The following is a 27,775-nucleotide window of genomic DNA, read 5'->3' on the forward strand; positions in this document are numbered from 1 at the left end:
TACTGTATACACAATATACACAGAGCGGTTCGAGAACTAACTCCAGCCCAGAACCATGACAGTGGAAAATGTCTAATAATGTAGCTTTAAATATATTTAAGAAGTGCCGACTTCAAAGCCGACTTCAAAGAACATTGATGTTTATTCTATTTGTTTACAAGGTGGAACAGGTAACGGTTGTTTTTTTTTTTACATACACTCTGTAAAATTAACTGAAAATATTACATTTAGTTTATCAGAAGGTAAATTAATATGTCATGGCTCACACTATGTTCCTAAAGTCTGTCATAATTGACGAGCTCAAGTTTTCTCATGCCTACTTGTGCGTTATATTGTGGCACATTAATGTTACCATCTATAAAAAAAAACTAAGCTTCAACCGTGCTCCTAAATTTTTGTAATTAGGAGCACAAGTGCTCCTCAAAGTAATTGTTACCGTAGAGCCCTGTGTAGTATTAATATTTGATTAAAATGTGATGTTGCAATTGGGGACACGTCTGTGACAGTTAATGCCAGTCTTTAGCCTAGCACCATTTGTGCACTTCATGTGATCCATCCATCCATCCATCTTCTATACCGCTTATCCTTTTCAGGGTCATGGGGAAACCTGGAGCCTATCCCAGGGAGCATCAGGCACAAGGCAGGGTACACCCTGGACAGGGTACTTCATATGATCCAATAGATAAATCTTCAGTCTGCAGATGGATATTTAAGTGTCACTCCGCAACTAAGTTAGACAAATACATAATACATCACCCACACTGAAACAGTGTCCTTGTTTGCCCTGTATAACCAAAATGAGGTTTTGTTGGGTAATGAACCAGTTTAAAGGTTTACAACAGGTAAAAACAGTCAGTCTGCTTAAAGATGTCTAAAGATTTGCTAGAAAAGTGTGCTTTTCTTACACAGTGAATGTCACAATTTGTTTACAAATTGAGTTCAGTTTGTACTCAGATACCGACTGTCAAAATCTCTGTGATGCGCCTGTGTGACACTCTGCACAGATGACAGCAGACAAAGTTTTTAAATGTTTAAAGGACCTAATAAAAAGACATTAAAAATAAAAAAATAGCTAACAGTGCTCACTGAATTAATCAGTGATTATTTGCTGGAACACAGGTTGGCATGGCGGGAAGAGATGCTACCTAACAGCTCCTGGGTCCCCGGGTACATCCTGAGCGCGGGTTACTGTCTGTGTGGAGTTTCGCATGCTCTCCCTGTGTTCATGTGTGTTTCCTCTGACTATAAAAACTGCGGGCAGGCAGATTGGCTACTCTAAATTGCCCCAGGTGTAAATGAATGTGTGCATGGTGTTCTGCAATAGACTGGTGTCACATCCAAAGTGAATCCTCTTGCTTTGCACCCAGAGTTTCTGGGATAGGCTTAATGAATGTTAGAGCAACCAGTGATCAGCTGAATGAAGAAATGACGATGAGGCTGGTGTTTAAATACCACAATTGACTTTTACCTCAGCTGATGATACTCAGGCCCTGTTCACACCTGGTATTAATATCCAGGGCACAATTCACACACCCATTCATACACTACAGACACTTTGGACTGGGGGAGGAAACCGGAGTACCTGGAGGAAACCCCCACAGCACAGGGAGAACATGCAAACTCCGCACACACAGGGCCACAGCAGGAATCGAACCCCCAACCCTGGAGGTGTGAGGCAAATGTGCTAACCACAAAGCTCTGTATTCTACTAACGAAACTGAAATAAACAGAAGATGAGATGACAAATGAAGTTATAAAACGCAGCTTCTTTTGTCTCTTCTGTTATAGCATGTTCTTTATCTATTAGACTACTAATATATCTTCCAGCTAGGGCAATGACACAGTTGATTAGGTGGTCCTTAGCTGATGTCTGGGATCCATCAAGATGCTGTTGCTGTCACACTACAAATGTTATATGGTCATCCATCCATTTTCCATACTGCTTATCCTACACAGGGTTCCCCTGGGTTATACACCAGCAGCCTGAAGCCTATCCCAGGGAACTCTGGGCACAAGATGAGGGACACCCTGGATGGGGTGTCAACCAATCACAGAGCACAATCACACACACACTCATTCACACATTACATCAATTTTGAAATGCCAATCAGCCTACAACACATGTCTTTCCTGTTCCTGTTCTCAGATTCCTGACAGGAGTGGAACCCAAAATGGTCTTCTGCTGTTGTAACCCATCCACCTCAAGGTTCTATGTTTTATGCATGCTGAGATGCTTTTCTACTCACCATGGTTGTAAAGAGTAATTATATGAGTTACAATATCCTTCCTGACAACTCAACCTCTCTTATCAACAAAGTGTTTCCAACTACAGAACTGCTCACTCAACGTTGTTTTTTTTTTTTTTTTTTTTTTGCACCATTCTGTGTAAACGCTAGAGCAGGGGTGTCCAATCTTATCTACAAACGGCCAATGTGGGTGCAGGTTTTCATTCCAATCAAGCAGGAGCTGCACATGATTCTACCTGTTTAATCAGTTGATCTTGGCTTTCAGTGGACTCAGGTGTAGCTTCTGCTTGGTTGGAATGAAAACCTGCATCCACGCTGGCCTTTTCTGGATAAGATTGGTTACCACTACTCTAGAGACTGTTGTGTATGAAAATCCCAGAAGATCAGCAGTATCTAAAATACTCAAACCAGCCCATCTGGTAACAACATCCATGCAACTGTTAAAGCCATAGAGATAACACTTTTCCCCCATTCTAATGTTTGATGTCAACATTAACTGAAGCTCTTGACCTGTATCTATATGATTTTATTTATTTATTTTGCATTGTGCTGCTGCCACATGATTAGCTGCTTGCATAACCGAATAGATGCAGGTGTACACGTGTTCTATTAAAGTGGACTGTGAGTGTATATGTGGAAGATGGCTTTAAGATAACGCCGGTACAATAAAATACCCTCGTGCATGATTGGGATTGGACGCTGCAAAATGTTGTGAAAGGAAAATTGTATCTTGATTGGCTGGTGTGCAGACACGGTGTGTGTCGAACTCCGTTTCCCTGCAGCCCCGCCCCCGCCCCCGCCCACACGGCGAATAAGCGCACGTGCACACAAACTCGCCCCCAAGATGCTGTGCTCGTGCCACTGAGGGGCTATGGAATGCCCTAAGGCTCAAACCTAATGTTTTTAACGACTTTTATCTGTCGAACGTTGTATTCAAGAGGTGAAAGGTATATTTCATGACTGTCTAGTTATATTTTGAAAATGGGGTAACAGAACTTGTTTGTTGCGTTTTTTTATGTCTTTATTAACACAAACACCTACTGTTATTTGTTTCAATAAATAATGTTATATTTGTGAGAGTTTTAATTTTGAATATTGTAGACTTATTTTCGAAATATAACTAGAGATAAAACTATAAATACAATATAAAAATATAACTACAGATAAAAGGCGTTAAAAACGTTAGTTTTTAATTTTATGGCTTCCCATAGTTGTACGAGCGCACGGGCGCTTTTTTCGCCGTTTGGGCGGGGCTGCGGGGAAACCTAATCCCGAAGGGGAAACGGAGTTCGACACAACACTTCCGCACTGGAATAAAGTTGGTGTGACGTTGGACGTTCGATATTCGCGGATATGCGGAAATTAAGGGACCGTCTCTAAAGTTACATACGACATTGTTAAACACGATTCTAACTTCAATAGCATTTGAAGGGAATGACTTACAGTCGTATAACCAACTGTAAAGTGTTCATGTAGGTGTCATCTATAATGCACACCTCTTAGAGTTTTGATATTTATTAAAATATGCTATTAAATCACATGTAAATATTGCCATGTATTTCACTACAGAATGGGTCCATACACAAAATATCCATAATTTAAAGCTCAATAGCATTTGAAGGGAATGATGTACTGGAGGAAAACAAGACCAGGTCCAAAGATTTTTGTAGTGGCCATAACAACAAAAACCTGGGAAAAAATAAAGCCACTGTCATGGAAATTAGACAACACTCACAGACTCGTCCTCTGAAGGTAAAAAGGTTTATTACAGAAAGATGGTTAATACAGAATAGAATAAAGCAGGATAGAATAATGAGAGCGCTCTGAAGCCCTTGTACTAAACCACTACTATATGTGAAACACAGAGCATGACTTAATTCTGTGTACTGATAAGAAGCAGTTTGAGATAGTTCAAACAGGCTTTGTTTTAGGATCTTGGACAGACGAACCTTGAACAGAAGAACATGTTTGTGTCTCTGTAAGCAGATAAACATTCTGTACTGATCTCAGTCACATGACATGGCATTCTTACGCGTTATCCTCAGATAAACATGAACAAGAACAAACTTATTACAAAGTAAAAATAAGTAATTTCCCTCACACTACATGCAGGTTCAACCCAGTTACAACAGCCCTGGACAGATGTCTAATATGAAGCGTTCACCAAAGTAAAAACTTGCCGTGTCCTTTCATTCAAGTATCAACACGTAAAATGCAGGAAAAGTCGTAAAAAAAGAGCACCTTATTTCAGGGCACTTGCCATTTGTATCTTTGATGATTGTTCAGCAAAATACAAATTTACAATTCGAACAAAGCCCAAACCATTCCAGAAGCATATTGACATCCATGTTGTGCGAATGGGTGATGTGACCCACAAGGATAAAGAATTGAAATCCAGAAATGCCAAATACACCAGAAGAGGAAACATTGCAGCAGCAATAGCAAAAGGAGTAAGCCAGGCATTATGCCATTATGAATCATTGTGAATCATTGAGAAACACACCACCAGATGAGATTTTGGCTGGCAACATCTCCAGATGCCTTACTCATGAACAACTACATGGGCTTTTTCCCCCTTTGGAGTAGCATATTGCTTAGGGACCTGAGCAGATTCTCCAAAGAGAATACTAAAGAAATAAAAACAAGGGGGAAAAATTGCTATGTGGAGCAATGGTTCTCAATAGTGAAGAATCACATATTACACAGAAAAAGGTTCCTGCGGCCTGCAGATTTCATTACAAAGATGTTTAACTCTCTGCAAGGAAGGTACACAAAGCATCAGATGATGCATAATCTTGATAGTCTGTCTCAAGGAACATCTCCAAAGCAACAGACCATTGATCAACAAGAAGATCAATGGGCCAAGAGATCCCTATCTCAAAGACCAGCAAACCATCGTTCAAAGTATTTTGATCCACCAGAAGCAGTGCCCCAACCAAAAAGACACAAGACAAAGCAAACATCTGAGGATCATTCAGAAGACACATCAGCCCAGGTATTATGCAGTTCTCAATCATGTCACAAAGCTTTTGTTCACATTAATTCATACCACCTTTTATATTATATTTAAATATGCCATTGCAGATCCAAGCTCTGTGGTCTAAGAAAGCATGTGAGATAGTCATTGCCGTCACACAGTCAAAGGACAAAAAAAAGGTCTTATATCCTGCATCATTCAGAGCTGAAAACACTCCAGCCACATAAATGGAAATGCTTTGCTCTTATGATAATTGAAAAATAATCTGTGAACATAGAGGAATATATTAAGTAAAGACGACAATGTTAAGCCATTGTTGAGTATATTGAATAAATGTTAATGAAACACTGGATGAGGTAACTATAATTTATTTTTTATCTTTTGTTCTTAGACAATCCAATTCTATTTTCAAGTGGTGGTGAATAACAGAGACCAGGGATACAGGATCTTTAGTAAATTAAACCAAAAATTAGATTTTGGACCAAACTGTCAGCACTCTCCAGTATCATCTTGAAAATATAAAAATTTAGAAATATATTTTGAAAAAATTATGTTCTATCCCTCCTGTTTGTGTTCCAGAGACTTATCACAGATCTTGCAGACCTCTGGATCCTTAACGATTATTTTCATAAGAATAAACTGACAGGCTTCGAGTCTTTTACATTGTTTAAGTATACTAGTCTTCTCATAAGGTTTTTTTTTAAATGCTGTCAAATCCTTACAATAATATCACTTATTAACTTTTACTATAAGTAGCAAGCAATTCACAATAATTGTTAAATGTAAAGTGAGTGAGATATGTAAAGACAATAATTACCATATACTACATATATAGGAAATTAGTAGGCAATAATGTTTTAATGCTTAATGTTATCCTGTCAATCATTTTGATTCGCTTATCACACTTTTTTCCACACATTTTGTGTTTTATGCACTAAAGGAAAATGGATAATGTTGCCTTTCTAATAATATTATTATATTTATATGGCCTGTAAAGAGAACGGAGAGCACAATGCAGAACATTCATTTAAATTGACTAATAAAGTGGGTCTCTTAAATAAAAAAGATTCACAACAACATCTATTGTTTGGATTTTGTACTAACATTTGGTAAAAATATGGTTAAAAATATGAACCTTAAAGTAGTTTAAATTACAAGAATGTGTTTTTATTGGTTTTGGGGCCTTTTTTGCTTTATTGGGGTAGGGATAGTCGAGAATTGACAAGGCAATATAGGATTGAAGAGCAGGGGTGTAATGGGGAAAAAATACCCTATGAGCTGGGAAACGAACCCTTCACTGTAGAAGAGAAGCAATTGATTTGTCACCTTTCTCTACATTTAGACTCAACAAAGATTTAACAAATAAATAGGTTATTTACATGAAGAATGTTCATGATTTTCTATATTTACACTGCCTAGAGAGTACTTCAAGATGAGAAGAAACTGTTTCAGTAAATGTGACTGGGTGGACATAAAATGGAATGGAGGACAAATTAACCATTCCACACAACAGGACTGGTACAGCTTTGGAGTTGTCATGCAGGTTGGATTTCCTCATTAAATTGTACGACATAAATTAAAACAAAGAGTTTAATTATACTAAACTCTGACCCAGTTCTTATAAATTTGTGGAGCAGAATGTTGATTTAGTTCAATCTTATAAGAACCCTGGAGTGTACCTAGACAACAAACCAGAATGGAGCGGGTAAATAGAGGCTACACAGAGGAAGGGTCAGAGCAAACTGTACTTTGTGTGGAGGCTCAGACTCTTCAAAGTTTGTTCAATGTAGATTATGCAAATAGTGTATTGAATGTGATTCATGGATTTAGATGTATGTGTTTTGTTTGTTTGTATGTATGGCTGCTGTGGTGAAACAATCTCCCATGGACAATAAAAAAAACATTAACTTATCTTGTCTTATGTAGATGGCAAAAGAAGTTGGTGCTTTTCCAAATATCCCTTGACATTTGACTATAAACTCATCCAAGCAGCACACGGAACATCTGCGACTGACAATGGCAGAGGAACTTCTGAAAGCTTCAGGTAATTTATTCAATTCAATTCAATTCAGTTTTATTTGTATAGCGCTTTTTACAATAGACATTGTCTCAAAACAGCTTTACAGAAATATCAACTCGGTATACAGATATTAAAGGTGCGAATTTATCCCAACTGAGCAAGCCACTGAGTGGCGACGGTGGCAGGAAAAACTCCTTAAGATGTTTTACGAGGAAGAAACCTTGAGAGGAACCAGACTCAGAACGGAACCCATCCTCATCTGGGTAACAACAGATATTGTGCAAAAGTTCATTATTTACTTATATGAAGTCTGTATGGCCTTAGAAGCAGCCGTAGTCCCAGCAGTCTGGAATTGGAGTAGATTAGAGCTCCATCCAGAGGCAGGACATCCGAAACGGATCAGGCAGGTCCGGAGATCAGAAAGGATCAGGATCTCTAGTATCTCCATAAAATCGTGTGTGGCTCGGCAGAAGGAGAGAGGGAGAGAGAGTGAGAGAGAAACTAATTGATTACTGAGCAATTTGATAAGATTACTATGATAATTTTTCAGATTGAATGTCACTGCTGCAAGAGGTGGTTTCATGTGGCATGCCTTTCTATGTCAGATAAGCAGTTCAAAAGGGCTCAAAAGGTTGACTGGAAGTGTTGCCTATGTATATAATTTTGAATTCCTTTGGCTCCCATCCACAATCTTAACATGTACATAAATAAATTAAAAGAAAACAAATAAAATGTTTGAAATATTAAAACATTCATGGATCATCAGTTCTTTTAATTATTTCATTAATAAGACATCTATTTTTTGAAGAAAACCATTCAATCCAGTACGGGTCATTTTAACCCCCTTTATGCATTCGTGAAGGGTTTTTTGGTTCATGCATTGTAGGGTTAAATATCTAAAAGGTGTGGTCAAAAATCTAAAAGGTGTGCGCCATACCTGACACCTAGTCGAACACTCTACAGCTGGTTGTGTGACTGTAAGTCATTCCCTTCAAATGCTATTGAGCTTTAAATAATGGTATATTTTGTGTATGGGCCCATTCTGCAGTGAAATTCATATCTAATTTACATATGATTTAATAGCTTATTTTAATAAATATCAAAAATCTAAAAGGTGTGCGTCATACCTGACATTTAGCTGAACACTTTATGTGTCTTCTGAATGATCCTCAGATGTTTGCTTTGTCTTGTGTCTTTTTGGTTGGGGCACTGCTTCTGGTGGATCAAAATACTTTGAACGATGGTTTGCTGGTCTTTGAGATAGGGATCTCTTGGCCCATTGATCTTCTTGTTGATCAATGGTCTGTTGCTTTGGAGATGTTCCTTGAGACAGACTATCAAGATTATGCATCATCTGATGCTGTGTGTACCTTCCTTGCAGAGAGTTAAACATCTTTGTAATGAAATCTGCAGGCCGCAGGAACCTTTTTCTGTGTAATATGTGATTCTTCACTATTGAGAACCATTGCTCCACATAGCAATTTTTCCCCCTTGTTTTTATTTCTTTAGTATTCTCTTTGGAGAATCTGCTCAGGTCCCCAAGCAATATGCCACTCCAAAGGGGGAAAATGCCCATGTAGTTGTTCATGAGTAAGGCATCTGGAGATGTTGCCAGCCAAAATCTCATCTGGTGGTGTGTTTCTCAATGATTCACAATGATTCATAATGGCATAATGCCTGGCTTACTCCTTTTGCTATTGCTGCTGCAATGTTTCCTCTTCTGGTGAATTTGGCATTTCTGGATTTCAATTCTTTATCCTTGTGGGTCACATCACCCATTCGCACAACATGGATGTCAATATGCTTCTGGAATGGTTTGGGCTTTGTTCGAATTGTAAATTTGTATTTTGCTGAACAATCATCAAAGATACAAACAGCAAGTGCCCTGAAATAAGGTGCTCTTTTTTTTTTACGACTTTTCCTGCATTTTACATGTTGATACTTGAATGAAAGGACACAGCAAGGATTTACTTTGGTGAACGCTTCATATTAGACATCTGTCCAGGGCTGTTGTAACTGGGTTGAACCTGCATGTAGTGTGAGGGAAATTACTTATTTTTACTTTGTAATAAGTTTGTTCTTGTTCATGTTTATCTGAGGATAACGCCTACGAACGCCATGTCATGTGACTGAGATCAGTACAGAATGTTTATCTGCTTACAGAGACACAAACATGTTCTTCTGTTCAAGGTTCGTCTGTCCAAGATCCTAAAACAAAGCCTGTTTGAACTGTCTCAAACTGCTTCTTATCAGTACACAGAATTAAGTCATGCTCTGCGTTTCATATATAGTAGTGGTTTAGTACAAGGGCTTCAGAGCGCTCTCATTATTCTATCCTGCTTTATTCTATTCTGTATTAACCATCTTTCTGTAATAAACCTTTTTACCTTCAGAGGACGAGTCTGTGAGTGTTGTCTAATTTCCATGACAGTGGCTTTATTTTTTCCCAGGTTTTTGTTGTTATGGCCACTACAAAAATCTTTGGACCTGGTATTGTTTTCCTCCAGTACATCATTCCCTTCAAATGCTATTGAGCTTTAAATTATGGCTATTTTGTGTATGGACCCATTCTGTAGTGAAATACATGGCAATATTTACATGTGATTTAATAGCTTATTTTAATAAATATCAACAATCTAAGAGGTGTGCATTATAGATGACACCTACATGAACACTTTACAGTTGGTTATACGACTGTAAGTCATTCCCTTCAAATGCTGTTGAAGTTAGAAACGTGTTTAACAATGTCGTATGTAACTTTAGAGACGGTCCCTTAATTTCCGCATATCCACGAATATCGAACGTCCAACGTCACACCAACTTTTGTTCCGCCCTAAAAGCAGAACCGCCCACAGGACGCAGCTCGACTCGGCCATTTCAGCCGGGGCACTGGGTGTTATTGGTCTTCATGAAGAAGGGGGGAAAAAAGTGGTAACTTCGGAATCGCCTACACAGGGACGTCTAATCTCCGGGAACAGTCACCTAAAGCTCATAAATAACGCTCTTATAAAGCAGGCCGTGTAATATGGGGAACCGGGTGGCGCGTGAGGATTTCGAATGGGTTTATACCGACCAGCCACATGCCGACCGGAGAAAAGAGATTCTCGGTGAGCAGTTCACTTCTTTTCATTGATCTGATCGACTGATCGAGCTTTCTTACCAGGTTATAATGTAGCTTCACGCATTTTGGGAATTGTGTATTATCACTGCAGTCGTCGTGCAACTAGTTCCTGTGTAACATAGTTGAAGAATTAGCCACCGAATTAAACTTAAACTGTAGATGGTCTGTGTGTCTTTGATCAGTGTTAGTAACTCAGTCTTGAGGCTTTAGAACACTAGTCTAAGCCCACTGGTCACAAGACATACCGTTATGTCAACATGAGTAGCTAAGATCGCTAATATGAACGCTAACGCCCTGAAAATGAAGACCCACTTCCTGTACGTTAGCAGAACACACTGCCACATTGGCTCAAAGCTTAGTGAACATTTAATATAACCTAGAACATAGTGCACATGTGGTGAAGTAGTTAGCTTAGCAAGAGTACGAATTGGCGCACGACCATCTCGCTTAGCAAGACTGGCATTTGTAGGCCTAGAAAATGTTTTTTATTATGTTAACGAAAAAAAACCCCAAGTTATGGGTCGCACTGTGTTTATATATATATATATATATATATATATATATATATATATATATATATATATATATATATATATAATTTATTTATTGTAAACCCTAATTGTTGTGGGAACCCCAAGCTTACCGTTGTTTGTCGTTTCTTCCTGATAATTGGATGATAATGCTGCTAGCTGTAGAAAATTTGGTAACCACCTAAATGTTAGTAACAAGTCAAACTTTTCTTTTCCTTGTGGTAGAAGAATATGATTGTTTCAGTGTTTGATAGCTTATTTTGTTCCCAAATAAATTTTAATTTTAGTAGTCAATGAGCTCATTATTTTTTTATATCTATATTTACAACAGGAGGACATGTTGGAGGGGCAGTCCTGTTCCCAGGGTCCTATATTCCCCAGTTTAATATTCTGTTAACACACATTAAGTAAACTTTTCCAAAGGTTTTAGGTGGTCTGGACTCATTTCCCCAGGGCCCTATTAACTTTATTACCCTTTCAGTTTCAACATGCATTAGTTTAAAATCAATCCTTCATCCACACTTGAAATTTATTAAAATTAACTAGGTTGCACATGCTGAACCCCCATTTTTATTGCTCTAAAAATAGCTTAGTCTACATTCATTCAGTTCAAATCCATGCATGAGCAATAGTGAATAGTATACTCTAAACTGAAGAAATCCCATACTGTAGCCTATAAAACACTGTAAATGGTCATAAAAGGAATAACATTAAGTATGAACATGTCCCAGCTTTCACTTATACTGAAGCCGAACTCCAGCTTTAAATCACCATGTGTTCATTATGTGTATAAATATTGGGAACATAGGACCCTGGGAACATGAGTACGCAATTTCGGCCAACTTGCAATACTTTACTGGGTCTGCCAGATGATGACCATCATGTCATCCTTTTATGTCTTTAGACATAAAAGGAGATGGTGTACAGTAAGAGTAAATGTTAGGATGATAATTAACTTACTAGCTAAAGTTTGCAGTGTGTTTGAATGCAGAAGCTTTGTAAATTTGCTTGTGGGACTTAAGACCATTTGAGGAGCATGTGAAGGCAGCATTATTGCATGGACACAAAGCTTAACTAGTTGGCTAATGCTTTTAAAGTCATCTCCAAAACCACAAAAATAGTTAAATGCAGTTACAGTGACAGTTATCTTTTTAATGACCTTTTATTTGTATTTACTTAACGTTTTGGCTGTAGCATAAGTTGTAGGCAGTGTCACACATTAACACCTTCTATTTCTTTAAAATGACCACTAAATTGATGAATATTTTACATAAAGATGTTAGTCAAGTCCACCCATCTCATGTCCACCATGTGAGTTTGAGGGCAGATGTGGCTGGGCCAAAGTTCAGTAGCTAGGCATTTTACCCTGCAGCCAGCCAGTTGACATGAAGGAAGGTGTAGTGTTATTGAGACCTATTCGATATCCAGTGTCTGGGCCTTGTGTCCTGATATAAAGTAGGAGCCTTTATCCCCGGCTTACTCAATTTCATTTTGACATAACGTGCATTTATTGTGCAGCAATGGGCTATTTTGTTCTGCAACCACTGAGTGGACAAATGCTTGTACTTCCTGAATATTTCATACTTTTCATGTCATCAGGCCTTTGTGCAGTTTTAATCAAGCAGACACAGTGAAGGACTTGTTTTAAGTGAAAGGGGCAATGCCTTGGTTGTTTACTAATGAGGCTGTCTTTGACCCTTTGTTGGGTTTTCAACTGCTCAGCTGCTGTATATGCTTGGATTGTACTATGCCTTACTTATAAGTCAGTTTATGTAAATGTGCTGCCAAATGAAATGCAAGTTGTTCACTGTCCAGCTATTAAGCTGTGAAGAATGACCGAGGAGAAAACAAGAACTATTTAGTGCACAGATGAACAGATAAGCTTTAACTGCTTCAAACATTCAGTCCAATATTGTATATATGGCAGTGCATGCTCATAATGTTACACATCTGTTTGCTGCAGACAGTTTGGTGTAAATTGTACAATAAACTGAGTTCAGATTAAAAAAAAAATGTGAAAGGAACTTCAAGAACTGCTGATTGTTCACAGGCGTGTGGAAGCTTTGACCCAGGTTTTCAGTCAAGACTTGCCCCATACAAGTCAACTCCTTCTCATAGTTCTCAGAAACTCCTCTTTACAACAGATAATGCAGTGTGGTTCTATTTCTATGCCTAGACCTGCTTTAAGTGAATACCTTACTCATGTAGCTTAATCTCATTTCTTTATATTTGCTAAATTTATTTTAGAGTAGGAAATGGAAGCATATAATGTAAATTTCCACAAGCCACTGTTGGACGTCCTTCAGTCATTGGGTAATTTAAATTAAAATGAAATCTAAGGCGATAAGCTTTTTTTTTTTTTTTTTTTTTTTTTTTTTTTTCCTTTTTAATGTGTTGTTGAGTTCTGTGTGATGGAAATGATTAAGCCTATAAACAAATTATAGGTACGTAACATGTTCATTAAAGTGCCAATTATGTGTAAATCATTACTATTTAAACCCGTAGGCCTTCAGAGTGTGCAAAAGATCTGATTAGATTACAGATAAAAGGCTTGCCCTGACTCTTAAAAAGCAGACTAATGAGTCGATTCTTGGTCTCAGTGTTTGAAGGAATAGAAATTTAATTAGTTTTCTAGTGTGTATATACCAGTCTAAAGTCAAATCTCTGATGTCTTTTGTTTCTTTTGGTAGCCAAATATCCAGAGATAAAATCTCTCATGGGACCTGACCCGAGGCTAAAATGGATTGTCTGCATGATGGTAGCCATCCAGTTCCTGGCTTTTTACCTCATCAAGGATTTGGAATGGAAGTGGGTCCTGTTTTGGACTTATGCGTTCAGCAGTTGCATAAACCACTCCATGACTTTAGCCATCCATGAAATTTCCCACAACACAGCATTTGGCAACAATCATGCGAAATGGAATCGCTGGTTCGCCATCTTTGCTAACCTGCCTATCGGTCTGCCATACTCTGCCTCCTTCAAGCGCTACCACCTTGACCACCACCGCTATTTGGGTGGGGATGGCGTGGACGTGGACATCCCGACCAATTTTGAGGGCTGGTTCTTCTGCACTCGCTTTCGCAAGTTTATTTGGATTATTCTTCAGCCGCTTTTCTATGCAATTCGGCCTCTGTGCATCAATCCAAAACCCATCAGTCAGTTGGAGTTAGCTAATGCGGCTGTCCAATTTACATTCAACATTCTTCTCTATTGGCTGTTGGGTGCCAAGCCTTTGTTTTACATGCTGGCTGGCTCGATGTTGGGAATGGGCCTCCATCCTATCTCTGGACACTTCATTGCTGAGCATTACATGTTCCTCAAGGGCCATGAGACTTATTCTTACTATGGATCACTGAATCTGCTCACTTTCAACGTAGGCTATCACAATGAGCACCATGATTTCCCCAGCATCCCTGGACGAAGGCTCCCTCTGGTAGGATAATCAGCTCCGAACCCTTCATTCCACATCTTACCTTTTAAATGTTATTGCTTCTGAAATTAATATCTGTTGATCTTCACTAAAAAAAGTGGTTTTTGCTGTGTAGTCAATGAGTAAATTACAGGCCAAGTGCACAGTAAGGTGCTTTTAGCTAATATAGTTTGAGGTGAGTGTATTTTAGGGGAGTTTAATCCACCTTTCTGAACCATTTTGAAACCTGTCATACCTTTTAACTCATGCATCAGTGCTTAACATTAATTTACATTTTCAGAATTAAGTTTTAAAGACATTGCATTGTCTAACCAGATCCCAAGAAAATGAATGATTTGCATTGTGGAAAACCTGAAGCATTCTTGATTTGAAAAATTAAGCCACTTTTGAGATGAGATGAACCTTTGATTCCCTGTAGGGCTGCAACCAACAATTATTTTCATAATTGATTTGTTGGCTGATTATTTTTTCGATTAATTCAATGGGGGGGACGACTTTCAGTAGCATTTTTTTCCCATTTATTTAAAATAAGAGGCAGTGGTGGCTTAGCGGTTAAGGCTCTGGGTTACCGATCGGAAGCTCGACAGTTCAAGCCCCAGCACTGCCAAGCTGCCACTGTTGGGCCCTTGAGCAAGGCCCTTCTCTGCTCCAGGGGTGCCGTATCATGGCTGATCCTGTGCTCTGACCCCAGCTTCCTGACAGGCTGAGGTATGCGAAGAAAAGAATTTCACTGTGCTCTACTGTATATGTGACCAATAAAGACTCATTATCATTAACATTATCATTAAAATCCACAAACTGAGTATTACAAATATAAACTTAAGACTAAACCTTTACACAACTGTTTGTCCTATTATATAAGACTGAAAAGAAGCCAATACACACAGATACACACCAGAATATATATTAATTTAGGGCCATAGTTTAATTTCGTGCTCATTTTGCATCTATAAAAAGTGTGTGTGTGTGTGTGTGTGTGTGTGTGTATATATGTGTGTGTGTGTGTGTATGTATATATATATATATATATATATATATATATATATATATATATATATATATATATATATATATATATAGGGATGTCATGATACCAAAAATCAAGTAGTCGGTACCGATACAAGCAAAAGTACTCGATACCGCGGTGTGGTATAAAATTTAAATAATAAAATTAAAATCTCTCCTGGTGGACATACTCTTCTCGTTGATACTGGCAGAGAGAGAAGGTGGTTGGAATAGTTTAGTTACCAAACTCTGACCATGACTAATAGAACAGTGGAGGCTACAAGTGCTAAGGTGGACTCCTAAACATACACACATACACCCCTTATACTCTGAATGCAAGCATTAGTTTAAATTCACTGATATGGTGGCAGGCCAAAAAGATTTATTAAAAGCATTAACATTTGAAAAATTATGTGACATTAGGCTACATTTTGCTGACAGGACACTGGCTGAATGGCGATGCATGGTGGACCATTAGGAGGTAGTTTGTAACATTGCAATGCGTTAGCGTCGTTAGCAAATAACTGGCTATCCCAAACATTACATGGAGCATAACGTTAGCTGGTTTCATGGCCACAATGTCAGCTGCCTCAAACAAACATAATATAGGGCCCGTCTTTCAGATGCTTCGCCAAATTCCAGGTGTTTCCTCGCTTTGTTTGAAATGAACAATAGCATCGGTTGCACACCTGCTTCAGAGCATCAATTATATATTTGTTGTCATCTGCCTCGAATGCGAAGTATTTCCATATTTTACTCTTACCACCTTTCCTCTCAACAAGTCGGGGTGGAGCTAAACTTTACCGCCAACTGTAGTTTTTCCTGTGTGCTTGTAGGCCGCCTTCATCATCTTCTTCTTCACCACCAGCACCACTTGTGGACCAACTAAAACACTTGCGCATATTTGCTGCCCCTTCAGTTCCAGAAGAATCGCAACCTCGGTACAAACGGTACCTACGCTACTGCAGAAGAACAAGTACCATCACATTTTAAGAATGTTTGTACCGAAGTATTGGTTCTCTTGACATCCCTAGTATTTATGTATTTCTTTTTACGGACGCACAAAAAGCACTGAATTCTACAGTCCTAGCAACATATTCATACACTAGATTAGCATCATCTCAAATGGAGTACAAGCATTATTTATTTATTTTTATTCTTTATTATTATTTTTTTTACAAAATGGAACTATAAGTTGCTTCCTAGTCGATGGCACATGACCTCAATTGCACGTAATGCAAAGCTGCTAGTTTTAGCCTAATACCCAGAGTCAATGAAAATGAGTTTCTTCAATTTACTGTTTGTCAACGTTAACTTTTATGGCCAACAGTCACCATCAGACAGAGGCCTAATCGTCAAGTGACCGCGGGGAAAAAAAAGTGTGCTACCATTTTATATTGAACACCATGTTAAAGATTATAACCTGTAAACTTGTTTAGCACAGAAGCATGACCGTGAAGCATGAACACATTTGTCATTTTATTCTGTATTTGCATGTCTGCATTACAAAATGTTTATTTTATATATATATATATATATAATCACACACACTATCTCACAAAAATGAGTACACCCCTCACATTTTTGTAAATATTTGATTATATCTTTTCATGTGATAACACTGAAGAAATGACACTTTGCTACAATGTAAAGTAGTGAGTGTACAGCTTGTGTAACAGTGTACATTTGCTGTCCCCTCAAAATAACTCAACACACAGCCATTAATGTCTAAACCGCTGGCAACAAAAGTGAGTACACCCCTAAGTGAAAATGTCCAAATTTTGCCAATTAGCCATTTTCCCCTCTCCGGTGTCATGTGACTTGTTAGTGTTACAAGGTCTCAGGTGTGAATGGAGAGCAGGTACGTTAAATTTGGTGTCATCGCTCTCACACTCCCTCATACTGGTCACTGGAAGTTCAACAAGGCACCTCATGGCAAAGAACTCTCTGAGGATCTGAAAAAAAGAATTTTTGCTCTACATAAAGATGGCCTAGGCTATAAGAAGATTGCCAAGACTCTGACACTGAGCTGCAGCACGGTGGCCAAGACCATACAGCGGTTTAACAGGACAGGTTCCACTCAGAACAGGCCTCACCATGGTCAACCAAAGAAGTTGAGTGCACGTGCTCAGCGTCATATCCAGAGGCTGTCTTTGGGAAATAGACGCATGAATGCTGCCAGCATTGCTGCAGAGGTTGAAGGGGTGGGGTGGGGGGGGGGTCAGCCTGTCAGTGCACAGACCATACGCCACACTGCATCAAATTGGTCTGCATGGCGGTCATCCCAGAAGGAAGCCTCTTCTAAAGATGATGCACAAGAAAGCCCGCAAACAGTTTGCTGAAGACAAGCAGACTAAGGACATGGATTACTGGAAGCATGTCCTGTGGTCTGATGAGACCAAGATAAACTTATTTGGTTCAGATGGTGTCAAGCGTGTGTGGCGGCAACCAGGTGAGGAGTACAAAGACAGGTGTGTCTTGCCTAGAGTCCAGCATGGTGGTGGGAGTGTCATGGTCTGGGGCTGCATGAGTGCTGCCGGCACTGGGGAGCTACAGTTCATTGAGGGAACCATAAATGCCAATATGTACTGTGACATACTGAAGCAGAGCATGGCCGCAGGGCAGTATTCCAGCATGATGACGACCCCAAGCACACCTCCAAGACGACCACTGCCTTGCTAAAGAAACTGAGGGTGAAGGTGATGGACTGGCCAAGCATGTCTCCAGCCCTAAGCCCTATTGAGCATCTGTGGGGCATCCTCAAATGGAAGGTGGAGTAGCACAAGGTCTCTAACATCCACCAGCTCCGTGATGTCGTCATGGAGGAGTGGAAGAGGACTCCAGTGGCAACCTGTGAAGCTATGGTGAACTCCATGCCCAAGAGTGTTAAGGCAGTACTGGAAAATAATAGTGGCAAAAATTCTTTTTTTTTTCAGATCCTCAGAGAGTTCTTTGCCATGAGGTGCCGTGTTGAACTTCCAGTGACCAGTATGAGGGAGTGTGAGAGCGATGACACCAAATTTAACGTACCTGCTCTCCATTCACACCTGAGACCTTGTAACACTAACAAGTCACATGACACCAGGGAGGGGAAAATGGCTAAGTGGCAAAATTTGGACAGTTTCACTTAGGAGTGTACTCACTTTTGTTGCCAGCAGTTTAGACATTAATGGCTGTGTTGAGTTATTTTGAGGGGACAGCAAATGTACACTGTTACACAAGTTGTACACTCACTACTTTACATTTTAGCAGAGTGTCATTTCTTCAGTGTTATCAGATTAAAAGATATAATGTGGTTTAGGGGAATACACACAGTGGGGGAAATAAGTATTGAATTCGGCAACAATTTTTTCAGTAAATATATTTCCAGTGAGGTTATTCACATGAATTTTCACCAGACATCAGTATTAACTCAAGAAATCTCGAAATATAAAGAATTCTCAACATTAAATTCCATAAATAAAGTTATGTGTAATGAAGTGGAATGACACAGGAAAAAAGTATTGAACATGCCAAGTTCTCCAAGGCAAGCTAAGACAAGGAACCAGCTGAAATCCGTAAGTAATTACACCCCCTATCTGTGCAAATTAATATCAGCTGGGTTAGTAAATTGATGCTCTATAAAAAGGCTTTTCGTTACCATGGCGTCACACAAGAAACATCTCATGAGTGGTAAAAGCAAAGCACTCTCCCAAGACCTTCGCAACCTTATTGTTGCAAAACTTATTGATGGAATTGGATACAGACATACTTCAATACTTCTGAATCCTTCAGTACGTACCATTGGGGCCATTATCCTCAAGTGGAAGCAACACCACTCATTTCTGACCAGGGAGTCAATGACCACTCGGAAAGAGCTCCAGAAACACTTGGAGGCAGTAGGTGCCATCGTCACAGAGAAAACAATAGGCAATGCACTCCACCACCATGACCTCTATGCACGCTCACCCAACAATCCATGACTAAAGAACAGGCATATCGAAGATTGTTTAAATTTTGCTACCGCTCATTTGGACAAGCCTATGGAATACTGTAAGAGTGTAGTCTGGTCAAATGAGGGCAAAATTGAACTTTTTGGCTGTCATACTACACGCTATGTTTGGAGAAGAAATGAAGAGAGAAAACACTATATCAAGTGAAGTTTGGAGGTGGAAGCATCATGGTGTGGGGCTGTTTTTCATCACATGGTACTGGCAGACTTCATATAATTGAAGGAACGACGAATGGAGCCCTTTACCGGGAGATTCTTGAGAAAAATCTGCTGCCATCCACAAGGATGAAGATGAGACATGGGTGGACCTTCCAATAGGACAACGATCCAAAGCATACAGCAAAGGAAACTCTCAATTGGTTTCAGAGAAAAAAATCAAGGTGTTAGAATGGCCCAGTCAATCACCTGACTTGAATCCAATTGAACAAGATTTAAAGACAATGTGTTTAGAGGAATGGGCCAAAAATCATACCTGAATACTGTGGCCCATTAATTTCTTCATACAGGAAGCATCTTGAAGCTTTCATTACAAACAAAGGCTTCTCCACCAAGTATTAAATAAATTTCAGTTAGCATGTTCAATAATTTTTTCCTGTCATTCTGCTTTATTATAGAACTTATATTTATGGACTTTAATGTTATTTACTTTTATTTGAGGATTTCTTGAGTTAATACTGATGTCTGGTGAAAATTTAATGTGAATAGCCTCATTGGAAAAATATTTACTGAAAAAAATGTTGCCGCATTCAATACTTATTTCCCCCACTGTGTGTATTTGTTGTGTGTGTGTGTGTGTGTGTGTATCTTCAAACTAAAACTTCATATTAACAGCTGTTAATGTGAAGTTTTAGTCTGACATTTATATTTGTAACTCAGTTTGTGTATTTTATTTAAAATAAATAAAGAAAATGGTATTGAAAGTTTGTCGTCATCTCCCCAGCTGATTAATCAGGGGGAAAAAAAATTTAATCATCCAATTAATTGATTATGAAAATAAGAGTTAGTTGCAGCCCTAATTTACCTAATTTAGAAGCTACAATCATTATGTCTTTAGACTGAGCTCATACTTTAGCTACTATAAGTTGGGCACAAAGTACTAGTGACCCTTGTTATGTTAACAGATTCAATAGGAGGAAGACTATCATGCAAGTGACAGCAAAGTGCCTTGATCTTCCTCAGGAGATGACAGAAGTAACAGAAAATGTTCAGTGAAACACCACTGTATAACCATTACTTCAAATAAGGATTGTTTGTTGTTTTTACAACAATCTTTTTTGATGATTTTGACATGGTGTATGATTATATACATAATTTCTGAAAAATTAATTTTTGTCAACAGGTGAAGAAAATAGCAGCAGAGTATTACGATGATCTCCCATGTTACACATCATGGTTGAAAGTCCTCTATGATTTCATCATGGATGACAAGCTGAGTCCATACTCGCGTGTGAAGAGGAAGCTGAAGGGAGACCTGAAGTTGGAGTGAATAGATTTTCGTTGACCAAAAATGATTGCCCAGCCTCAGATGTACATACTCTACCTACTAACCCCTTTCATAACCCCGTTCGGGACTAAGTTGTGTGTGAGTGAACAAAGACTAGCGCGCGTGTGTGTGTGTGTGTGTGTGTGTGTGTGTGTGTGTGTGAGATTTGAAAGAATGGTAATTTTATTTGAATCATTTCAAACAGTGTCTTCAAAGTCTGTTGGTGAAAATGGAATCATTCCTCCTTCCTTGGGTTTTCACACACTGCAGCTTTGTTGAGTACACAACTACTGTTTGTCTAGGGATTTTCTGTCACTACACATTTTAATTTTTGTGATCTTTTTTCTTCTTCTTCTTCACTTCATTTTTTAAAAATAGTTTCCCTAAAATTCAAACCTTAATATGCCTAATGTACTTCTAACATCTAAGCACCTAGTCCAAAAGAAAGCTGATCAGCAAGAGCACCTAAATGTAGTTTGAATACATCTGCTGCAAGCTGACTCACCTTGACGCAACAGTCTGCTTTCTACCAGCAAGTGACTGTGTCCTGCCTTCAGTGCTCACCACTGGCTGTGGTTTTTAATGGGCCTTTTTTTTTTTTTGTCTGTATAACTAACATGGAGTGTGCACTCAAGGTGGGGACCTGAATAAGTTCTCTCTGACTGATAACTTATCCTGTGTATTTATTCTTAGATGGAGCCAGAGCATTTGGAGATCTGGTGACCTTGCTTGCAGAATAACGTGTTCCTATGCTGATTCAGCAACAAATTTTAAAGCCTGTGTGGTGATGTGTAAATTATTTGTAATGTTGGGCTTAAAGACATTTAATGGGTTGGAGAAATGTTGCTTCTCAGTGATCCTGTAGCTGTCCCACACTTTGAAGCTGGAGCTGACTAATACAAAACTTTAATCAAACATAACTGTTTACTAGTAAAATGTTTTGCTATTTCATAGGATAATTTTTTTTTTTTTTTTTTACATGTCTTCAGTACCAGTGCGAGTGTCAATACATTAAGAAACAAAATGACTTCTAGATTTAGGATTGTGCCTTTTGGTGATTAAGTCACTGATATTACATATATAATATTGCATATTAAAGAATTCTCAAATCTGATTGAGCAGAAGGTGTTAATTTTCTATAATAGCAACTCTGATGGGAGTTCTGGCTAGGGCTGGGAGCTTGAGGACATTTCTGCAATACACGATACACATCGCGATGTACAAGTTAGCTAACAAAACAGTAGCAAAATAAACAAATCCATTGAACGGAGTTTGACAATACTTTTCTTTAATGCACTCAAAGACTAGATCAAGTTTAAAAACATTACATCAAATCAATGGCATCCATTCAGTACCATTTGTTTATCAAACCAACTATATGTCAGATATGTGTCATTTATCACAATATTGATAAATGTCAATACATTGTGCAGCCCTAGTTTGGCTGTAATTCATATCACATGTTTAATGTGGTTGTGCTAATGCATCATTGTTTCCATAGTAACATCTCATTCACAAAGACTTGTATGTCAGATGTGATTATTGTATTTTTTGCTAAATAACAGGCAATCATTGATGTGGTTGACTTTCTGAGAGAGCGCGAGCAAGAAAATAGGCAACATTTGTTTGTAGCTTCTATAATGTAAGTGATAACAGGTACTGCCTTTTGTCTCCCAGATGATGCATAACGTTAAATGTAATAATGAACATTAACATATACCACAGCATGGCTGAATCTCAAATCTGATTGGTCAGAAGGTATACATTATTTTCATTTAACAGCATGGCTTGAAGTAGTTCAGAGTGTAATGTGCATGTTAGGTTATTATTAATGCACTTGTTCTAATAATTATTTCTATAGTCACAGCTCATACACAGGGACTTGTATGGCAGACACTCGACATACTCTAAGACTAATTATAGGAATTTTAAGAATGTGTTATTGTTTGACAGAGTAAAGCAGATCATCGATGATGTGATGTTTTTGTTAGGTGCCATTTATTTATGGAAGAAGCCTTGTTTGTAGGTGTTTTATGACAAAGTTCCCAGCACAGGAAAGTGTTAAGGACAGAGGAGTTTAAACTTTCCGATTTCTTGGTAAAATGACAGGCTGTGGGGTGTGTGAGAGAGAGAGACAGAGCTAGAGATGCTGGTGAGGGAATGACTGTTGTAGCTATAACACAAGTGAGACTAGAGTGCTGTGTGTCGTTCTCTAAGAAATGAAACATTGTAATCAAAATGTTTAATCAAACAAATCACAGATGACACAAACCAATTTTTGTTTAATAGCTAAACATTCTGGCTTCGTAAAACATACCTCAAACAAATTTTATGAAATTATTTTAATAGCATATTTTCCCCGCAAATCAAGTAGAGGAAAAAATTATGGAATCAACAAAAAAAAATCACAATTAATGTGTCTCACAGGTTAAATACTAATGTGTACTCTCGCTCTACTGCTGATTAAATGTGCTGTCATTAATTTCCCACAGAGAAAAGCATGCATGCTGATACAGTTGACTGGTTCCCTAACTTGACTCCATCCCGCAATCCCACCTGCTCCCCTATTATATTTAAGCAATATCGCAGTTATGCCAGTGTTCAGTATAACTGCATGATTGTGAGTGTGATCTTGCTTTTATACAACAGTTCTATAAACAAGAAGTGTATATAAAGTAAGTGACATTTTGGACACAATTTGGTCAAATGATTATTTTGGCTCCACAAGCTGAACTAGATCCTGAAGAAGCCATACTCACGTCATAACGAGCGCTCTAGCAAGCTAGCCAACGTGTTGACTTGTACATTCCTGTTAAAGGTGTTTTTGGTAACACTTTTTTTTCATCTTCATCTGATGAGCGTTCAAATTTGAAGTCAAAAGTTATGGTTGAAAATCTTTTGCTATGTCCGCTGATGATGTCGCTAATAGTAACCATTTCAAACTAGGAAGTGGAAATTTACAGGGCGAACAGAATGATAAACACAGCGAAACACCCCTGTGCAGTTGGAAATATAGGAACTCTTGGAATGGTGTTCAACCAATCAAATCAGTGGAATGGAACTAACTGTTGTATAACTAACTACATCTTGAAAGTTCATGCTTCTTTCTTTAAACTCTCTGACCTTTATTCTCTATGGTTCCCTGAAGTATCCAGGACTACATTTCAGAGGTGCTTTTTCAGTCAAATACATCAAAAAGATTAAACTAAAGGTGCCTCAAAAGACTGGTCTCTGACTGCAATGAAGATTTTGCTGGAGATATTATTTCCTGTATCAGTATTAGAACTAGCAAGGGTCAGAATCCATGCTGAAAAAGACTGTCATTAAAATCTCTGTTTGGGCTGATAACATTATGGCCATGTTTAATTCCATTCCTGTTCTGTCTTTATGCTTTGCTGCATTTCTGTGCATTTATTAAACCAGTTAAAAAAAACCTCAATGTTGTCCTTCATGCCATTTAATAATTTTGGAGGTAAATAATTACTGGGGTTTCTCAGTGTAGAATAGATGTATTCACAGAACTTCAAAAAAGTGTTATTGTGGCACTTACTTTTTATTTCAACATGGCCCTCATGGAATTGAGGTCATTGGAATAATATTTCAATGTCATACTGCAATCAAAACAAAAACGTTGAGAAAAGATAGTAACCACCAAAGCAAACTCCATCAGCTTGACTGTCATACATCAGCAATTTGGCCTATCTGGTGAGAGATTCTCGCAGCTTCTCATACATGAGCTGGTCCTGTATGTAATAAAGCAGAAAGGAAACAAACACTTAAACTTCTGGCTTTTAAAAGTGTTTGAAAGCCATGTAATAAATGGAAGATAACAGCTGGTGCTTCAGTGGCACCATATGCCCAGAAGGTGACTAATTGATATTTGCTTTTCTAGCAGAGGATTGAGAAATCATGCAATGCCTGCAATTATCTTCATCTGCTGTGCAATTTCCACAAAGCACATGGCTAGTTTTTGCTACAACCACAAACAAGCAGAGTTGATTTTGCTCCACCAAAGCAAATAGTATATGAATAGGAGCTATGTAAAAAAATAATAATAATGTGTGCAGTGTGGGAAATTTGGCTATAAGAGAGAAAGTCTTAGCAATCTATGCTAACTGGACAAACTGGTTCACTGAGCACTTGACAAGCAACATGTTTGAAAATAGCTCCAGGAGTGCACTTCACATGCAACTCGTTACATCCCACAAGGCCATGAATTTTGGGATTGATTAGCTCTTCTGACCTGATGCTGGGTTACAGAAATGAACCTAATGGTGGATAACCATGCCTAGCAGACTAAAATGCAGACAAAGCATACAAGCTGCCCTAGGTATGGACTTGCACACCCCCCGTCACTCTTTTAGTACATGAAAAGTAGAAAAGGAGAACACAATTAATTCTCAAAGCTGTCATGAAAGTAGTATGTTATTCAATAATCAGATTTTCTGTAGGATTTTCAATAGTATTTTCTGCTCTAACTCTCTTGTATTGTGTTACGTGCGCTCACCTTTTTGGACACGGATGGCCGCACCTTCTTCAAAGCCTCTTCAAAATTCTGCCTGCTTACCCGTATGCCTTTAACAGAGCTGGAGGAGAATGTGTGCCCTGTGTCAAAGAAATATTACCAAAAAGTGAACCACATGCACCTGAGGACCAAATTATGCTGCCATATGACAATCCTAATGCATTTTGCATGCGTGTGTCAACCACTTTTTAAAAACTTTTATTAGCACTACCTACATTTGTAACTGTATATAATGCAGAATTGGATAAATCAGTAGCAGTGGTGCCCAGGAAAGATGGATTTTGTGTACGGACTATTCATTTAATATTTGTTGTTGCCCAGCAGACAAATGAGTCCGAGAATCAGAAAAAGAAAATAAATTTTTGCAAAACAAAAGTTTTAATTTGGTGTGTAACGTCGTGGTTTGACACGCCTCCATGCTCTAACTATTAGGGGTGGACAATATGAGAAATATAACCACAGGACAAATCTCAAAGTCATTTCTACAAATGCCTAAATCAGGGCCTAAAAATAACTTCTATAAACAAATAACATCAGGTAACAAAATACAACAGATTTCAACATGATGTCATTTTCCCCAAAAAAATAAACCAACATTCAGAAACCAGCTTTGCAAAAATAAGTACACCATTCCTATTTCCACAATTATTAAGAGAGTATTTAGCAGCTAGGTGTTACTATCGAAATGCACAAAATGAGTTAATCATCAAGAAGTGTGACTATCTCTATAAAAGAAGAACTTTTAGCACATTGGTGTTCTGGAGCACTCAGGTGTGTGTCTACATCATGCCAAGAATCAAGGACATCAGCCATGACCTCAGAGAAGCAACTGTTGCTGCTCATCAATCTGGGAAGGGTTATCAGGACATCTCCAAACAATTTGAAATTCACCATTCTACAGTGAGAAGGGTTGTTTACAACTGGGAGCAGTCAAGACAGTTGCCAGTCTTCCCAGGATTGAATGTCCCAGCAAATTCAGGTCAAGGTCAGATATATGCTCAGAGATATAAAGAATAACCCAAGTGATGCATCATGTGACCTGTAAGCACATTAAATGTTTATATTCAGGACAAACAGAAATAAATTGAACAAGTATGGCTTATATTGCATCCTTTGGACTGATGAGACCAAGGTGGAGATTTCTGGCGAAAACCAAACACAGCATATCACCACATACACTTCATACAAAAAAGCAGGGTGGTGGAGGGGTAATGATTTGGATTACTTTTGCAGCCACAGGACCTGGGAAACTTGCAGCTATTGACATAACGATGAACATTTTATACCAGTATATACTTAAGACAAATGAGAGACCATCTGTCCAAGCAGCTTAACCTCATTGAAATGCTGCATCAGGATCTTAATAGAGCTGTGTATAAACAAATGCCCTCAAAACAACAATGTAATATTGTGCGTAGATAAAATGTCCTCATCAGTCTTTCACCTTCAGCTGTTTTTGCATCCCTGTCCTTGAGATGTCCAGTGAGCTGAAGCAATGATGTAAAGAAGAGTGAGCGGCTATGACTCAGGTGGTAGAGCGGGTTGTTCACTAATCGTAGGGTTGGCAGTTCAATACCCGGCCCACATGACTCCACATGTCTAAGTGTCCTTGGGCAAGACACTGAACCCCAAGTTGCTGCCGATGGCAAGCTAGCACCTTGCATGGCAGTATAAACAGAATCAATGTAAAGCACTTTGTTTAATGTCTAAGGTTAAAAAAAAAGTATATAAGTGCAGCCCATTTACCAAGATTTCTCCAAAATGATGCGAGACTAAAACGCCTATAGAAAATGTTTACTACTGCTATTATTGTTCCTAAAGGTGGTTCTACATGTTACTGAATAATGGGGTGCACTTATTTTTTCCCCCCACCTGGTTTCTGAATATTGATTTACTTTACGGGAAAAAATTACATACATGCACTACAAAATGAATAAAGTTTTTTTTTTTTGTCACCTGAGCTTTTTTACCTGTTTGTTTATAGAAATTGGTGAGGACCACACAATTGATAAATCACAGAAATCAAAGAACACACCCTGATGAATAAAATCATAGAATTGAAGGAGGGTATACTTATTTTTCACAATATCCAAAATACCCCAGAAAAGCGTATTGTGATGGTGTTTATTATAATATTAAAATATCATCATATCAAAAATTTGATATAGGTTCTAAGGCTTTAAAACCTTTATCACATGCTTCCAAATCCCACCTCCTTCTGCATTGCAAAACAAACACCAGCTGGAATGCATTATGGTTAACAAGTAATTTTTTTTTGGTAGGATTATTTAACAGGCACAGATGACCTTTACAAATATCACGAACACTCACCATGTGTGTGGAAACACTGACAAAACAGAGCAAAATAAAGTGTAATACAAAGTAGTCATAAAACTCTCCTACATCCTATCAGTGGTTAATGTCTCAAGAGAAAGATACCGTCATCA

General features: G+C 38.4%; 2 protein-coding genes across 7 annotated transcripts in view; one reads left to right on the plus strand and one right to left on the minus strand.

Moving 5' to 3' along the window:
- Positions 1 to 10,067: 10,067 nt before the first annotated feature.
- degs1 (delta(4)-desaturase, sphingolipid 1) lies at positions 10,068 to 22,010 on the plus strand. 6 transcript variants are annotated; one of them, XM_053619715.1, is made up of 5 exons: positions 10,068 to 10,350; positions 13,585 to 14,327; positions 16,166 to 16,326; positions 20,442 to 20,523; positions 20,660 to 22,010. In XM_053619715.1, exons 1-5 carry the CDS (start codon positions 10,269 to 10,271, stop codon positions 20,804 to 20,806), a joined length of 1,215 nt encoding a protein of 404 aa, XP_053475690.1. In that variant the 5' UTR covers positions 10,068 to 10,268; the 3' UTR covers positions 20,807 to 22,010. The 6 variants fall into 6 exon arrangements, with proteins under 6 accessions (XP_053475690.1, XP_053475691.1, XP_053475692.1 ...); XM_053619716.1 differs by having other exon boundaries at positions 20,442 to 20,511; XM_053619717.1 differs by having other exon boundaries at positions 10,069 to 10,350; positions 20,442 to 20,541; positions 20,660 to 20,785.
- Positions 22,011 to 23,021: 1,011 nt separating this feature from the next.
- The window catches only part of nvl (nuclear VCP like), a 45,401-nt gene continuing 40,647 nt past the window's right edge, over positions 23,022 to 27,775 (minus strand). The window contains exons 22-23 of the mRNA XM_053619714.1: positions 25,311 to 25,408; positions 23,022 to 24,546 (exon numbers count right to left, since the gene is read on the minus strand). Of these exons, the coding sequence (XP_053475689.1) occupies positions 24,502 to 24,546; positions 25,311 to 25,408 (143 nt within the window). The 3' untranslated portion in view covers positions 23,022 to 24,501. The remainder of the gene's footprint in view (positions 24,547 to 25,310; positions 25,409 to 27,775) is intronic.

This window comes from Ictalurus furcatus, chromosome 29, assembly GCF_023375685.1.
Source record: "Ictalurus furcatus strain D&B chromosome 29, Billie_1.0, whole genome shotgun sequence".
NCBI classification, from domain to species: domain Eukaryota; kingdom Metazoa; phylum Chordata; class Actinopteri; order Siluriformes; family Ictaluridae; genus Ictalurus; species Ictalurus furcatus.